The sequence below is a fragment of the Notechis scutatus genome, chromosome 5 (genome assembly GCF_049901735.1).
Source record: "Notechis scutatus isolate UNSWTSFEM ecotype Mainland chromosome 5, rNotScu1.2, whole genome shotgun sequence".
Taxonomy (NCBI): domain Eukaryota; kingdom Metazoa; phylum Chordata; class Lepidosauria; order Squamata; family Elapidae; genus Notechis; species Notechis scutatus.
In genome coordinates, this window is record NC_142013.1 from 59,104,543 (window position 1) to 59,122,010 (window position 17,468).

A 17,468-nucleotide genomic window follows, 5' to 3' on the forward strand; every position below is an offset into this window, starting at 1 on the left:
CAAAGTCTGTCAGTGGTTTATGTAAAAATAAATTTCATATCAAGCCATTACTTGTGTGTAACAATTTTGTCATTGGGTTCAAAAATGTTTGCCTATCAACCAAAACTGAAGAAAAGCATTTTGTTACTTTACTTTTTTTTAAAAATAATTTTTATTGTACTTTTCCACAATTATAAGTCTTTCTACATTCATACAACACTATGATATCAACATTTTCACTTATATCTATATACATACATATATACTTTTAATTCTTATTTCTTTTGTCTAACCAATTATACTACTTATCCCATAATATTCTGATTCCTCCCTATCTTGCAGTTCCAGTGTAAATTTAACCATCTCTGCACAGTCCAACGCTTTCTTTATTACCATACCTTTGGAAGGGGTACTGTCCAATTTCCAATGTTATGCATAGGCAATTCTTGCTGCTGTCACTATATGTACTGTATTTGGCTTTTTTTAGTAAATTCTCCTCTAATTATTCCTAATAAAACATTTCAGGTTTGAGTTCAATTTGAAGACCTATAATTTTCTGTAGCCAATTTTATAATTTTTACCCAATATTTCCTTGCTTCGGGACACAACCACCACATAAGAAAGAAGGTACCATGTTTTTGTTTACACTTCCAGCAATCTGGACTCATGTTTGGATATATCTTTGCCAATCTTGCTGGTGCTAAATGCCAGCGATAAAACATTTTGTAAATATTTAATTTATAAGCAGCGGACATTGTTAGTTTTTTTGTCTGATCTGCGATAATAAAATTTCTATTGAAAGGATGAAAAGTAGAGGTGACATCGGACATCCCTGTCTCACTCCTTTAGTTATATTGAATCTCCCTGTTATGTCTCCATTTAGTATCACACTAGCCTTTTTTGTGGAATATATTGCAGATATCATTCTCTCAAAGTTTGGTCCAAAGTTTATATCCTTTATTTGTTGAATAAAGAATTCCCAATTTAAATTATCAAAGGCCTTTTGTGCATCCAGAAAGATCAATGCACTTTGTCTCTCCGAGTGGGCTTCATAGTATTCTAACACATTTATTATTATCCTAGTATTGTTTTTAATCTGCCTTTTGGGTAAAAATCCATTTTGGCCAAATGTATAATTTCGTTTAATAACTTTTTCATTCTTTCAGCTATTATAGTAGTAAATATTTTATAATCTGCATTCAACAACAAGAGGTCTATAATTTTTAATTTGTTGATGGTCTATACCCTCCTTTGGTATTAAGATAATATAGGCCTCAGCCCACGATTCCAGCATTTTAGCCTCTATCAATGCCCCATTGTATACTTCCAATATTAATGATTCCATTGATTCATACATAGTCTTATGAAATTCCCCTGGAATTCAGTCTGGTCCCGGGGTTTTATTACTTTTCTGTTTATACACTGCCTTTTCAATTCTGTCTGAGTTACTTCTTTATTTAGCATTTCTCTTTTTTTTCATCTGATATTGGGGGTAGGCCTTTATCTTTTAAATATTGGTATATACTGTCATTTACGATTTCTTCCTGTTTATACGGCCCTTCAAAATATTTTTATGCAATATTTTTCCCCCTTCCATATGGTATTGAAGAGCTCCGTTTTCATCTTATGGTTGCTGTATTAGTCTTTTTTCTTTCTCTTTTTTAAATTTATATGACAACCATCTTCCTGGTTTGTTAGCCTGTTTGAAGAAATTTTGTTTTATTAATTTTAAATTTTGTACCCTTTCTTCCTGTGTCAACAAATTTAGTTTATGTCTGATTAAATCCCTTTCACTTTTAATTTTATTGTTTTGTGGATCTTTTTGTAGTGCAGATTCTGATTTTTTAAGATTTTCCTGTAATATGCTGTTTCCGTTTTTCTTTATTTCTTCAGGCAATGTACACTATCGTAAATATTCCACGTAATATTCCACGTAAATATTCCACGTAAATATTCTTTGGTGGTATCCCATAGATTCTGTAACGTTGTATATTGATTCATATTTTCTTTAAGGAATAACTCCAGTTCTTTTTTAATCAGTTGGGCATATTCTTTTTCCTTTAGAATCTGTGGGTTTAGTGTCCATCTTTTTTTTTTCTTGTGGCCTTTCTAAATTAGTCTCAAGGGATTATGGTCCGCCCATGTATTTGGCATAATATCTATTGATTCTATATTATTTCCCGATTCATCCATACTATGTCAGTACTCGACCATGATTTGTGAGGATTGGAATAGAAAGTATACTTATTCTCTTTTGGATTTAATTCTCTCCAACTGTCCTGTAAATTTAGTTCATGTGACATCTCAAAAAATGGTTTTGGTAATATTTTCCTCCTCTTCTTATTTTTTTAATTACTTATGTAATCTTTTTTAATGTCTGCTACTGCGTTAAAATCCCTCAGTAGGCAGATATTTTCCTGTCTTGTTTGTATTATTTTTCATACAATTTGCTATAAAATTCCTTCTGATTATCATTTGGGGCATAAATTACCACCAATAACATTTGCTTTTGCTGCATTTTTATTTCAATCATTAATATTCTTCTGTTTTCATTGGAATAAATTTGTTTTGCTTTTAATCCTTCTTTAATATATACTGCTATTCCTCTTTGATCGGCCAATGATACATATAATTTCCTAGCCTTGCATGTTCTAGGCAGTTCTTATATTGCTTCTTAATATGGACTTCTTGAAGACATATTATATCCATCTTTTGCTTCCATAAATTTGTAAATATTTGTTTCCTTTTTACAGGAGAATTTAATCCATTAATATTCATTGTTATTAACTTAATCTCTTCTTACATTTTATTGTTTATAAATTTGTTTCTGTCTTCTGTTTACCCTTGTGTCTCTCTCTGCTCTTGCGTTTATCTCCTCTCTTTCACATTGGTCAATTTCCTCCTTGTTTTTTTCTCTTCCTGTTCTGTCTCTTTTTCCTCAGGTTATTGCTCTTCTTGACTTCTGCTTTCTAGTTCTTCTTTACTGCTGTATTCTTCATCAGTTGCCATGAAGTGATCGTAAAATTCTTGTGCCTTGTCTAAGTTATCAATTTTTAATCTTCTTATCCTGCCAGGTGATCAACATTCCTTCAGATATAAGCCATCTAAATAATATATTGTGTTTAACCAGTTGTGTCGCCAAGAAACGATAATCTCTCCTCTGCTCTCTAACTCTTCTTGGCACTTGCTTTAATGTTTGTATTTCTTTACCCTTATATATCATTGGTTCATCTCTGGTTAGTTTGTAAATATTGTCTCTTGTTCTTTTTCTTGCAAATCGGACATACACCTCTTTTGATAGTTGACTAACTGGTGTTTTTAGTGTGAACTCTGTATACCTCGTCTATTTCACTCTGGATTTCCTGTCTATCTCTTTGTAGGGCTTCCACTATCAATTCTGACATGATATTTCCCAAGCCCTCTTCTTTATTTTCTACCACATTTTGAAATCTCAGGTAAAATGCAGCTCCTTCCATTTCCAGATAGATACACAATTGATTCCTCTAAATCTTTGTTTACCGCTATCAGTTTTTGGTTCACCAATTCCAATTTCTTTTCCATTTGCTCTATTCTGGTTTCCACCATTTTTATTTTTTGTTCTTTTTTTTTGATCGCCTGTTATATCATTCCTATTTTATCGTCAGATTTGTGTATATCGCCTTTCATCTCCCCGATTCTCATTTTTTATTTCTTCAGGGTTTTTTGACATTGTTTCTTGCATCCTCATCATTGTTTCTTGTATTGCTAGCAGTCGTCTGCATCGTCTGCATATTCGATGTGTTATTTGATTTTTTGGCGCTAAGCATGCCTTCTATTGATTATTGGCCTGATGGTGATGGTATCGTCAGTGATGGATTGGACGGTGTTTTTCCCCCCACTTTTAGGATTGACGTCGTACTTGTCATCTTTAAAATTTTATAAATATCTTCCCACGCTACCATCCACTGTATATTGTTCTATTATTTTAATATTCTAATCACTACCTATAAGTTGATTCTAATCAGCCCTTAATTCATTAAGGTTTATAAATTCTACTCTAAATCAGTTTGTCTCCCAAATCAATTTACATAATCACCTCTTCCTTCCACTGTTATTATCTATCCTAAATATAATCTATATGATAATTGTCAGTATAATAAATGTATAATAAATAAATATCTAATAACTCCTTTCTATTACCACAATACTAGACCAGTGGGACAAGTTAGGGTAATAACGTATTATAATAATATGGTATTATCTATAAAGTATTACTTGGCACAACTAATAAACTATATACTTTAAGGTAAGAGGAACAAGCAAAAGAGAAGAAAACAAGCTCTAATAGGAAGCAGCAATTCAGATTAACAATTAAAGAATAAATAACATAGATATATTTTAACTATAATTCAATTTCATATGAGATATTATAAATTAATTTCAGAGTATATAATCGGTAATCAACTCCTTAATAAATATCCCCTCTTATCTATATTCTAATTTTATATACAAATATTCTTAATAAATCTATACGCAAATCTCTATAGTTATAACATATAATATGTTAACGCTTAATAAAATTACACCTATTTCAGTCTACACACCACCTGTTGCATCAGCCAGCAAATTCCTTTTTTTTACTTCCTTTTTCTTTTCTTTTATTTCCTCTTGCTATTCACTATAGTCCTGTAACAAAGTCCTGTCTTCACACTGAATAATTTTCTCTCACAAAGATGTTTAAACGTCCGAATTCCTCTATCCAATATCAATTCAGTGCAGCTCTAATCCTGATTCAGCAGCCATGCATGTCTTCCTTATCTTTAGATTTTGTCTTAGATGTATATTTTATCATCTTCCCTTCTTCCACTTCTCTCGTTTGGTTACAATCTTTTTACTGTCTCAAAATGCTCCTCTCACCGCCAAATCACTGCTAGCACTGAGGTTTCCACCACCTTCAGTTAGAGAGCCACTTTTAAACCATAAGTATATCGGGACCTTCTCTCCACCACTGAATAATTTCTTCTTTCTAAGGCACTAGGTTCCTCTGCTTTTGTTGATGTCTTAATCTGTTGTCTCAATTCTTCCTTCCTTGTCTGTGTCTGGCTATCACAACCACGAGTCAGCCATCTTCGAGATGACTGTGCTATTCCACATTGGGCTTGTGGGGTATTCTCTTCGTCACTGCGAGTGGTTGCCTTCCGCCTCACTGCTCCCTGAGCTTCCCCATTTGTGAATCCCTCCAGGATCAATGTGCCCTCGGAGGGCCTCCAGATGTGAAAAAATGGATCAAGGGACCAGAATTCCATTCTCCTTTCTCGGTACCGTTGTGACATCACCACCGGAAGTCATTTTACCTTTACCTTTACCTTTACTGTCATTGCACCTTGTACAATGAAATTAAATGCCACCTTCAGTGTACATTATATAACTATCAACATAAAACACAAACACACATCTTTCACATTCTATACAATTGAATTGAAAACCTGATATTGCATTAATATTGCACAATCAGAGTAAAATTTAAGTTCAGATACATCCCCAAACTCTTCTTTATAGAATGGTGCAATTCCATTCAGATTAGGCAGATTTACCAACTTTCTGGGATTATGATTCCTCATAATAAAAACCATCATTTCATCTGAATTCTGTTCCAAGTTTATTAGGATGAAGATTAGCCAATTAATAACTGCAGAAATGTATTCAGGATAACTTCCATTATTGACAACATACTGGTAACACCCAGGTTCAAATCTCCTGATGATTTCCTACATATAAAAAGCACTGGAGACAGAATGAAACCCTGAAAGACATGTATAATAATTTCTGTTTTGAGGGTCCCTGTTCTGGAGGCCATACTATCCAAACAATAGAAATAGAAGATTACAAAAGCATTCTCCCTTTTCCCAAATCTCTCAAGCAATCCGGAAAGATAGCATGGTTGATGGTATTGAAAGCTGCCAGGAGGTGAAAAATAACAGTGGAGTCACACTCTCTCTAGCAGTCCCCAGATGTCATCAATAGGACCAACCAATACCATGGTCTACCCTTAAACCTACTTTGAAATAAATCAAGATAATCTGTTTCCTTGAGACTCAGCAGTTGAAAAACTCCCATTTTCTCTTTTGAATAATTTTTATTAAAGATGTTGGTTACACTACTAAAAACAAATACAAATTAAATTGAAAGAAACCACCTTATCCAAACATGTTAGTTAATTGTAATAAAAAGTATGGATGATCATGGGGGACTAGGGAAAGAAATGCAGTCTAGAGAACAATTAGACAAGATCTCACAGTTGCTTAATAGTCAGAGAAAACAACCCACCCAAACTGATCAGATAGCTAATTTTTTCAATGGGAGGTTTGGAAGAGCCTGTTAATGTTACAGTAAAGCAGATTTAGTTCATCTAATTGTGTTTCCTTTCAGGATTACTGACAATAATTATCTTTCCTTGAGAAAGAATAATTGCGAGGAACAAATTGTTTCAAATATTAGATGTTGAGGAAGAAAATATTGAATCTGTATTTTATTATATATCTAATAATATGTTTATATCAGCAGTCTTCAAAACAGACAGGAGCACCAGCAGCCTATCCTTTGACCTCTCCTCCCACATCCTATCACAACACTGTTACTCCTTCACCTTCAATGATGCTTACCCAGTCACCAGGTAAAATGGCTTTTTGGGTTGGCTGGATTGGTGTGGTTGCAGCTTTGTTAATTTAAACAGGATCAGTGAACAAAGAAATTGTAGTTACTAAAAATGTTTTAGTTGTTTGTTCAATATATTTTAACTTATTAGACAGAGTTATGATTATCCTATCACAGCTTTTGGCAACAGTATTGAGTGACTATTTCCCTTCTTAACAGTCTTAGTTAATGAAAAATGCCATATATAAATTATTATCTCTTCACATATTTGTATCCTTAAAGTTTAAAAGGAATGTTTATAAAAAAAATTGCTTGTTATTTGTATATTATATTTAGGAACTTTACATGCTGCAAATTCTCCGAGTGGAGCATTAAGAGCACCATCACCAGCATCATTTGGCCCAACTCCTTCTCCTTCATCTCTTGGAATCACAATGGGACAAAATGCAAACTTTGCTAGCCCCCACGGTAAGCCCATTATCTCTTTGGATATATATTGATCAAAAGTTGACACTTCAGATGTCACCAAATGAACTACATTATTCTTTGTTGGCTGGAATTCAGATCTTGAAAATATACCAATGTATTCTCCATCATATTTGCCCAGGTTGCCCTGAGTAAAAAAAAGGTTTTACCCAACTGTAAACATAAGCAAGGCAGAAATTCCAGAAGAAGTAGACTTTTCAAGGAGTTAGTTTCCAAATCTCTTGATTTAATATGTGTTCCTATCAAACTAAAGAACACTTACTACTTATATTACTGATGATTATATTGCTTCCAACACGTTGCATGTGAATACCTTTGAAAGGGGAACTATCCCTCCCTCAGAATACAACAGCAATTTGCTGGAGTGGACAGGCTGTGCCAGTAATAAAAGAACACCTATGGTTTTTACAGGAATAAAGGTAAAGGTTTCCTCTGTCTATATTCTAGGGGGTAGTGTTTATCTCCATTTTTTAGCCAAGGCAGCCAGTGTTATCTGAAGACATTGCTGTGGTCATGTGGCCAGCATGACTATGCTGAGGTGTACGTAATGCTGTTACCTTCCCATTGAAGTAGTACCTATTTATCTACTCGCATTTTCATGCCTTCGAATTTCTAGGCGGGCAGGAGCTAGGGCAAGTAACAGGAGCTCACACTGTTGTGTGGTGCTCAGATCTTGAAGCCAGTCAGTCAGCTTTCCAGCTGACAAGCTCAGTGTTTAACTGCTGAGCCATCATGCCCCCTACCTCTTATGGGAATAGACCTTATCAAAACTTTCCCCTTGCCCCATCTTCTGACAAAGTTACAAGGAGATAGAAGATTAGTGTATACTAAGTTCAATTTGTCTGGCTTTTTTAATGTTATCTACAAAATCCTGTTGTTTTTTTCTAGTCAACAAAGATAAGATTGAAAGCATCTGCTTCTGTTTTCATTTGTATGCAGTTTATTGTTACAGCCAACATTTATGACTAGAACAGGTAGTCCTCAACTTACAATCGTTCATTTAGTGACAGTTCAGAGTTACAACAGCACTGAAAAAAAGGGACTTATGACTGTTTTTCACACTTAACGACCATTGCAGCATCCTTAAGATCACACGATCAAAATTCAGGTGCTTGGCAACTGTTTCATATTTATGATGGTTGCAGTGTCCTGGCATCATGTAATCCACTTTTGTGACCTTCTGACAAGCAATGGGGAAGTCAGATTCACTTAATAACTGTGTTCCTAACTTAACAACTTCAGTGATTCATTTAACAACGGTGGCAAAAAAAGTAATAAAATGGGGCAAAATTCACTTAACAAATGTTTCACTTAGCAACAGGAATTTGGGGCTCAAGTGTAGTCATAAGTTGAGGACTATCTATAAACAATTCCTGTGGCTTGCCTTCAGTGACATATTGCATTTCATGGCCTTGTATGCTGTAAAATGTTCAACCAGCTGAACTTAGTTTGGTGGTCTGTAGTTGCCAAGAAAATTCTAAATGACATACTTGGAATGTTTTCCGGGTGATTTTCCCTGACCCCACTAACAGATAAATCTTTGAACTGCTTGTCATTGATGATGTATTTGATTTGTAGGCCAACAAAAATACCTTAATCTTAGCATCAATTATTCTTGGAAACATCTGTCTCAAATAATGAAAACCTTCACTTTCCTTGATCATTGCTTTCACAAAATTTTTCATCAGTCTGAGTTCATGTGAAGCAGAAGCAAAAATAACTTTGCTGGGTCAACAAGTGGTTCATGTGCCATATTTTTCTGTCCTGGAACCAAATTCTTTTGGAGTGGCCATTTCTTTTTAATGTAATGTGTGTCTCATGCATGGCTGTCCCATTTGCATATGTAACAATGGTACTTGGTATATCTGAAATGCATTCCAAGCAGCAGAACCACTACTTTTATATCTCCCCAAATATTTCAGTTGTTCTTGGTGTACTGGATGTACTTCAAGAACAGTTCCATGTTTTTGTATATTTTTTTCATGTCTACAGCATAGCCAGCAGGTACTGTTGTTGTGTTGGAAGCATCCAGGAGTTTCTTGGGTGAAAGGATTAGCTGGTGACATTGCCATCGCCCAGAATACACCCAGTTGTAGGTTATTTTTCTCCTTGCTTGTTTCAGTAAACCATGGTTTAAACAAACCTGAATTCCTAATTCATATGTAATGTGTGACAAATTGTAGTTAATTGAAGGAAGTGGGTCCTTCCAATTTCTTCCTCTTGATTATGATAGAGTGAAAACAAGTAAGGCAGGAGGTTTTATTGTATTTTGGTATCCAGGTTCAGATAGACTGTGGCTGTACCATTCTGATATTCTTGTAGCTTCTCAATTCTTTTACCATATTACTCTCTGAGAAAACTGTTTTCAAGATGTTGGAATTTTCACAGGCACAATAGATTCTAGTTCACCATACACAATGATGTCACCCAGTCAACGTGCCGGGAATTGGCCAGGTTCACCTCAGGTTTCGGGTCCCTCTACAGCATCACGTATGCCTGGAATGTCACCAGCCAATCCTTCCTTACATTCTCCAATACCAGATGTATCTCATTCACCACGAGCAGGAACAAGTAAGTATGAGCAATAGCTGGTTGCATAAGCTGCTATCTGTTGCGTTAAAAGAAGTAACAATTCAATCGTACTCAGTATTTCTTTACAATCCATATCAGTTCCCTTGCTGATGTCCATAGTAATAGAATTAATAAAAGGCTGGTGGAATTTTATTTATTGACTTGTTAGCCAATTCCAAATAACTTAGCCTAGTGCAGTCATCAATCTTCTATTGAAATATAAGTAAGTTCCAAGGTATGTGTTTCTCATGATGTACCCATCTCTCACTTCCAGTGGGCAGAAGCATGCTCTTACAATCATTTTCACTTCCTTTGACAAACATTGATTCATTGCAGTAGACCACATAATTCCCAAAGCTTTTCTATATCATTTTCCCTGAAATTTCTTTGTCCATTTTCCCATCTTCAGTAAAGATTCTATCAAATTACACTATCTATTTGCTCTAGTTTTTTGCCATTTATATATAGCTTGTATTTTGTTATTCAATTTTCTCTGTCAAATACAATTTCCTTTGACTTTTATAAGTCATTTTCAGATCCATGTTTGAGCCATATTTATTTTTGAAAATATTTTATTTTATACATACAATAATTCCCTCTTTTATTTCAAACTGTGTGTCGACTGGGTACATATATCTTGTGCTTACAATTATATTTAATACTTTTCTTACCAATATAACAATGATCACATTTTCTATTTCTAGATAATATTTGATATATCTGTTATTATTTAACAATCTTAACTTATTTCTCTATATATTCATCTAATCCATTTTAATTTGTTCTATTTTCCAACCATTGATAAAATAAATCCCAAACCATGTAATATTCCGTTTCTTCTTTTTCTTTGATTACCGATGTTAACCTATTCATCTCTGCACATTCAAATATTTTCTCAATTACTTTTCCTTCTATTGGTATCTTATCGCTTTTCCAATTCTGAGCAAATACAATTCTAGCTGCTGTTAATACATGTATAATTAAATATGTTTTTTCTTTACTGTAACCTTCAGGTACCATTCCTAATAAAAATATTTCAGGTTTCAAATCTATGTGTTGCTTTATCGTTTTTTTCCAACCATCTGGTTTTTTTGTCCAGTATCTTTTAGCTTCTGTACAAGTCCACCACATATGATAATATGTTCCAGGTGTCTGGTGGCACTTCCAGCATTTGGCTGATTTATCTTTGAACATTTTAGCTAATTTTGCCGGTGCAAAGTGCCATCTATAAAACATCTTGTACAAGTTTTATTTATATGCTGTCAATATCGTTAATTTATAATTCCTGTCCCATAACTTCTGCCACTTACCTAATTCTATAGCATATCCAAAGTTCTTTGCCCATGCTATCATTGTTTCCTTAACTTGTTCTTCTATTTGAACACCTAATAAATAGCAATACAATCAACTTATCTTCTGTTCCTGTTAGTATTTTATCCAATTCTGTCAATCCCTTCAGCTTTAATATCTTTTTCATATCTTGATTGTATTTGCGTATATGAATATCAATGCATTTCCAACCCTTGTTCTTTCAATTCTTGTTTTGTTTTGAACTCACCCTTTAAATTTAAAATATCTTTGTATCTAGCAATAATTCCCATTTTACAAACATTTGGATGTATAAGTGCTTCCATTGTTAATAGCCAGACTGGGATCTTCATATAATGTTGTTCTCTGGTTTTTTCCCATGCTAATAACAATGTGTTCCTGACCATAGGTCTTTAGAAATACCCATGCATTTTACTTCTCCCGTACCATAGAAATGCATGCCACCCCAATTGCAAATAATGCCCCTCTAATGTCAACAACCTTCTATTTCTCAATGTAATCCATTCTTTCATCCAGGTTAGTACCGTGGCCTGATAATATATTTCCCAATTAGGTAGCCCAAACCCTCCTAGTTCCCGCATCCTGTAATATTTTTACATTAATTCTTGCTTTCTTCCTATACCATATATATTTCAGTACTATTTTGTTAATGTCCTCAGAATATTTTCCCCCCAATTTTATCGGAATTGTTTGAAATAAATACAACACTTTTGGTAATGTATTCATCTTAATTGTTGAAATTCTTCCTGTTAATGATAGCTGCATATTGCCCCATTTTCCCAAGTCTATCTTAATTTGTTGTTTAAGTTTATAATAACTGTCTTTTTTTTAAAAATTTTTAATGATTTTTAAGACAAACATAGACAAACAAACATAAAAACATCAAGCCATCTTCCATATATATACATACAGTGTGTCGGTTGGTTTACAAATTGTTTTGTGCTTCCACTTCGTAGTCTTCAATTACAATTACATTGTATATATTCTCATATTGTCAATCAAATAAAATACATTAATATCATTGTTAATCATTTGACGATACTATTATTTATTCATGATTTACAAGATAATCCATATTTTACTTAATTTGTTTTATGACAGTTCATATTATCATCTCAAATCTATCCTACAATCATTTTGTAGATATAATAAAAAGAAAAAAATACATCTTTATATATTCATTATGTTCTAAAAATCTACATATTTCATTGCCATGTTTTATTGTCTAACCATTGATAGAATAGATCCCAAATTTTATAAAATTGTTTATCATCTTGTTCTCTGATTTCAAATGTCAATCTACTCATTTCAGCAAATTCCAGTATTTTCTTAATAATTTCCTCCTGTGATGGTATTTTCTCATTTTTCCAGTTTTTAGCAAATACAATCCTAGCCGCTGTTAACACATTTACAATCAGATATTCCAATTCTTTACTGTATATTTCAGGTAAAATTCCCAATAAAAATATCTCTGGTTTCAAGTCTATATGCTTTTTTGTCATTTTTTCCAACCACGTGTGGATTTTAGTCCAATATTTTTTGGCATCCGCACAAGTCCACCACGTATGGTAATATGAGCCAGGTATCTGATGACATTTCCAACATTTTTCAGATTTGTTCTTGAACATTCTTGCTATTCTTGTTGGGGGAAAATGCCACCTGTAAAACATCTTATACAATTTTTTTTAATATGCTGTTGACATTGTCATTTTATAATTTTGAGACCACAATTTTGGCCATTTCTCTAGATCAATCCCATATCCAAAATTCTTCCCCCAAGCAATCATTGTTTCTTTAACTTGTTCTTCTTTTAGTTTAATTTCTAATAAATATCCATACAATTTTTTAATCACCTTTTCATCAGTACCTATCAAAATCTTATCTAAATCAGTCAGTTTATCATAGAAACCTTCTGTTTTAGAATCTTTATCATACCTTGAATGTATTTGCTCATATGAAAACCAATTCATCTTTATACCTTGTTCCTCTAATTTTTGCATTGATTTAAGTTCACCCTTTTCATTCAATATTTCACCATATCTGTTTGTTCCTTTTTATATATTATAGGATAGGAAAACGCTTCAATAGTCGATAGCCAGACTGGAATTTTCAAATAACATTGCCTTTTAGTCTTCTCCCAGTTTAACCACAGAGACTCCCGTATATAATGTCTTCTAAAATACCCCTTGTGTTTTAGTTCCTTTATACCATAAAAAAGCATGCCACCCCAGCAACAGATCATGTCCTTCTAATGTCAACAATCTAGCTTTTCTTAATGTTATCCATTAACATTAACATACCCACATCAAATCAGGACCACAATCTCCTTTTCTTTATATTTCAATGTTTTCTCTCTTGCCACTTGCAATATTTGCGTTTTAATGGCTTTCTTTGTAAATCTAATGTGAACTTCTCTTGGTAAGCTATTTCTCATTGCATATCTTGTGAAGACTCGATAAACCTCGTCTATTCCATCCATCACCATCTCTTTGGTTATTTCCAAAGCTTCAGCCAAGATTTCTTTCATTATCTCAGCTAGGTTTTGTCCCTTTTCTTCCTCTGTGTTTTGGAATCTGAGATAAAATTCTGATCTGTCCACCTCCCATCTTAGCATCCCACTTTTATCTTGTTCAACCACAGTTAACCTGCTATCAATACCTCCAATCTTCTTATCTCTTTGTTTATCTTCTTCAATTTTTTGGAATCTCTCATCATACTTCATCATCATTTGTTGAATGTTCTCCACCTTTTCACCAGTTTTTCCTGTTCTTTGTTCAATGTTCTCTGTTCTCTTTTCAATATTCTCTGTTCTTTTTTGTATATTTTCAATTCCTTGCATAATCATCTGCAGCATCACCCTTTCCTGTTCTTTTTCTTATTGTAACATCGTCTGTATTGAGCGTTGTCCTCCAGATGGTGAAGAGGAAGAAGTAGAAGTTGAAGAACCAGCCGCTGTTAGTTTCCTACTCATTTCAGACAATTCAAAATCTTCAGGTTCTTCTAGACCAGGGGTGGGCAAACTTTTTGGCTCGGGGGCCGCATTGACTTTTAAAATTTGACAGACGGGCCGGGTCAGCACAAGATTTTTTGGGAATCGCCCCCCCTTCCCCCCCTTTTCTCCTCCTTCCCCTCCCCTCGGAGGCCCCCTGAGTCAGGAGTTGCTACCGCCGGCGCGGCTCCACGCGGCTCCAGTCCCGCGTTGCCTCGGGAAGGGAAAGGCAAAAAGGAAGAGCCGCGGCGGTGCTTTGCAATGGCAGCAGCGGCACCGGAGGCTCAGGCTCAGCGGCTCCTGGTTTTGCCTTTTCCTTCCCAAGGCAACGAAGGACTGGAGCCGCGCGGAGCTGCGCCGGCAGTAGCAACTCCTGACAGCCCCAGCCGGACACCTGAGCGGAGCCCGGGCGGAACTGCCTGTTGCTGCTGCCAGAGCACCGCCCGGTCGCCTCCTCCAAGCAGCCCGCCCGCCCGCCGGGCTTCCCCTCCACCACGCGGCTCGGGGCCAGGCGCGAGCGCCCGCGAGTTAAAACGAAGCCGAAAGTTGCTGGGAAGTTGCTCGGGTGCTGGGAGCAGGCTTTTAAAGTGCCACCCGAGCAGGACCGCCGAGCCGGGAAACGGGGCACCAAGGCAAGGCAAGGCTCCACCAGCAGCGGCCTAGCTTTAGATGGCTCCAAGCAGCCCACTCCAAGCAGCCCACCAGGCGGAACCCTTCCCGCTCCTCGGCGGGAAGACGCTCCAGCCTGCAAGCTTTGCCTTTGCAAAGTTTAAGCCTGGAAGCCCCGGAAAAAAAAGGGGGATCGGCGGGGACTCACCTTCGGAGAGGTCGCACTCGAAGGTGATTTCGAACTCCCAGCCGAGGCCTTTGCAAATTTCTTTTCTTTCCTACCCCTAGATCGCTCCGCACTGTTTTGCATCTTTGGGGGCCACACGGCACAGGGCAATACGCCACGCCCAGCGATTTTTTTTCAGGGGCGGGCCGGATTGGACAGACCAATGGCAGCGATTTTTTTTTCAGGGGCGGGCCGGATTGGACAGACCAACGGGCCGGATGTGGCCCGCGGGCCGTAGTTTGCCCACCCCTGTTCTAGACCTTAATCCACTAGTGAAATAGCCAATTGTAATTCCAAGTAAAAATAGTGGGGAAAAAAGAAGCCAAATAATAGTAATAATAAAAAGAAAATTTCTTCAGGTTCTTGTATACCTTAATCCAATCAATTGGTTAGATAGCAGAAAAAGCTCAAAAAAGGAAGAAAAGACCATAAACAGAAAAAGGAAAAAATTGTTAAATCCTGGAGGAGGCGGAAAAATAGAAAATAAAAAACTAAAGAAGAAAAAAAGAAGTTCTTCAGGTTCTTCAACACCTTAATCCAATTAAGAAGTCTCAGGTATAAAAAGATGTACAAAAAAAAGGAAGCCACAAAAAAATAACCAATATGGAAAGTAATAAAAAATACAGGGGAGGGAGAGAGAAAAAAGAAAAGAGACTACTCTCTTAAAAGAAAAAAAAGAACAAAAACATTAATACTAAAGCTTTTCCTTTAAAATAAAATGCAAACGTAAAAATTAGACTTCAAAAAAAAAAAAAAAAAAGGACTAAAACAAGTTCCAGAAGGCCAAAGATCCAAATAGCTATTACAAAAAGTAAGCTAGTGAGGAGGAGGTTTGTTAAAGTAAGAAATAGCCCAGCTTAAAAAAAAGTAGAAAGAGCACACTGCACCTTATTTAGTTATCCAAGGCTTTTGTTAAAATTTATAACTCTCTTCTCTCAAGTCTTATCATCTTTTTTTCCTGTAAACTTCAACACCAGACTTCAGCTACTGATAGAAATCCAGAAGAGCACCTTCAATAATACTCTCCCATGCTTTTCCCTCTATCTTATCAAACAGGCTCAAAGTCCTTGAGAAGAAGTCTCAGATCTTTCTCAGCTTTGTCTGGTCAAGAGAAAAAAAAAAGAGATACAATGTTTCCAAGCCTCTAGTTGGCAGTGTTGCAAAGTTTCTTCTGCTTTCACTTTCCCCCTCCTTTTCCAAACAAGATATAATAAAAATTAATTAAAAAGGGAAAAAGATATTTAAAAAGATGACTAGAAGGGAGTCTCTAGCCTAAAATGTTATAAAGTCAAAAAGGAGAGAAAAAATAGGTAGAAAAAACCTAGTCCAGAGGGAGGGCGGAGCTGGCATCGCGACGATAGGGCATGCGATCTTGGCGGTCTGAGATTGCTGCCGATATCTTTGCTCCTGGATGGTCCAAATGGATCTAAACCATCCCGAAGAGACGGTGAACGTAAAGAGTGCATCCTGTCGATCCCAGGGATATCGCAAAGTCCCTGGTAGATCCAGGAGAAGCTCTTTTTGCCAGCAGCAAAGAGGCAGCCATTAAAGCTGCTGATGTTGGGACAGCTCCCAAATGGAAGGGAATGGAAAGAGAAAGTGTGCTGCTTTGGTGAGATTTTTTTTTTTTTACTTTAAGATTTGAAAGGACACCCTAAGGAAAAGAAAGAATCTGTAAAATTTTAGACAGAAGTGATTAAGCGGCGATTTTAAACAGAAAGTCAAAGTAATTTTTCTTTTCTTTGCTGGACTTTTTACATATGATTTTATATTTTGAAACTGGAATAATTGTCTTTTTTAATTGTTCCACATCTTGTTGTTAACTGAATTCCCAAGTATTTAACTTTCTTTGCTATCTGAATATCTAAACTCTTCATCAATTCTTTTTTTCTGTTTCTCTGTCATATTTTTTAGCAATATCTTAGTTTTCCCTTTATTTATTTTCAATCCTGTCATTTCCCATATTCCTCTATTTTATTTATTAACTTGGGTCCTGTTCCTAGACTTTCTTCTAATATAAAAACAAAATCATCTGCAAAAGACTGCAATTTATACTCTTTTTTTCTTATTTCCATCCTTTTTATCTCCTTATCTTTCCTAATATTTCTATTTAGCACTTCTAATGTTAATACAAAATATAATGGCGACAAGGGACACCTTTGTCTTGTTCCTTTCTCAATATGATTTTTTTCCCGTCAATTCTCCATTTATCTTCACCTTTGCATATATTGTAATATATTGTCTTAATCATTTTAATAAACCTTTCCCCGAATTCTATTTCTTCCATTTGTGTCAACATAATTTGCTAGTTCACATTATCAAAGGCCTTTTGTGCATCCAAGAATATCAACACTATCTGTTTTTCGGGATTTGCTTCATAATATTCCAAAGTGTTTAAAATTATTCTCATATTGTCCTTTATTTGTCTCTTAGGTAAAAACCTGTTTTGGTCTGAATGTATACATTGATTTAAACATCTCTTTAATCTTTTAGCCATTATTGAAGCAAATATTTTTTAGTCAGAGTTCAGCAGTGATATTGGTCTATAGTTTTTATTCTGTTGTAAATCAGTATCATCTTTTGGAATAAGAGTGATGTATGCTTCCATCCATGAATTAGGTATATTTGCCTCTGTCAATATTTCAT

At 35.4% G+C, this 17,468-nt stretch overlaps 1 protein-coding gene across 9 annotated transcripts in view; it reads left to right on the forward strand.

Annotated features, from left to right (window-relative positions):
• The window catches only part of MED14 (mediator complex subunit 14), a 106,451-nt gene that overhangs the window by 65,726 nt on the left and 23,257 nt on the right, over window positions 1-17,468 (forward strand). For 5 of the 9 annotated variants that reach the window (XR_015749830.1, XR_015749831.1, XM_026674060.2 and 2 more), the window contains exons 23-25: window positions 6,520-6,631; window positions 6,949-7,080; window positions 9,487-9,669. Coding sequence is in view for 7 of the 9 variants with exons in the window: in XM_026674060.2 (XP_026529845.1) it covers window positions 6,520-6,631; window positions 6,949-7,080; window positions 9,487-9,669 (427 nt within the window). In the remaining 2 variants the exon portion in view is untranslated. The remainder of the gene's footprint in view (window positions 1-6,519; window positions 6,632-6,948; window positions 7,081-9,486; window positions 9,670-17,468) is intronic. The other 4 variants (XM_026674061.2, XM_087966821.1, XM_087966820.1 and 1 more) reach the window with 3 other exon arrangements.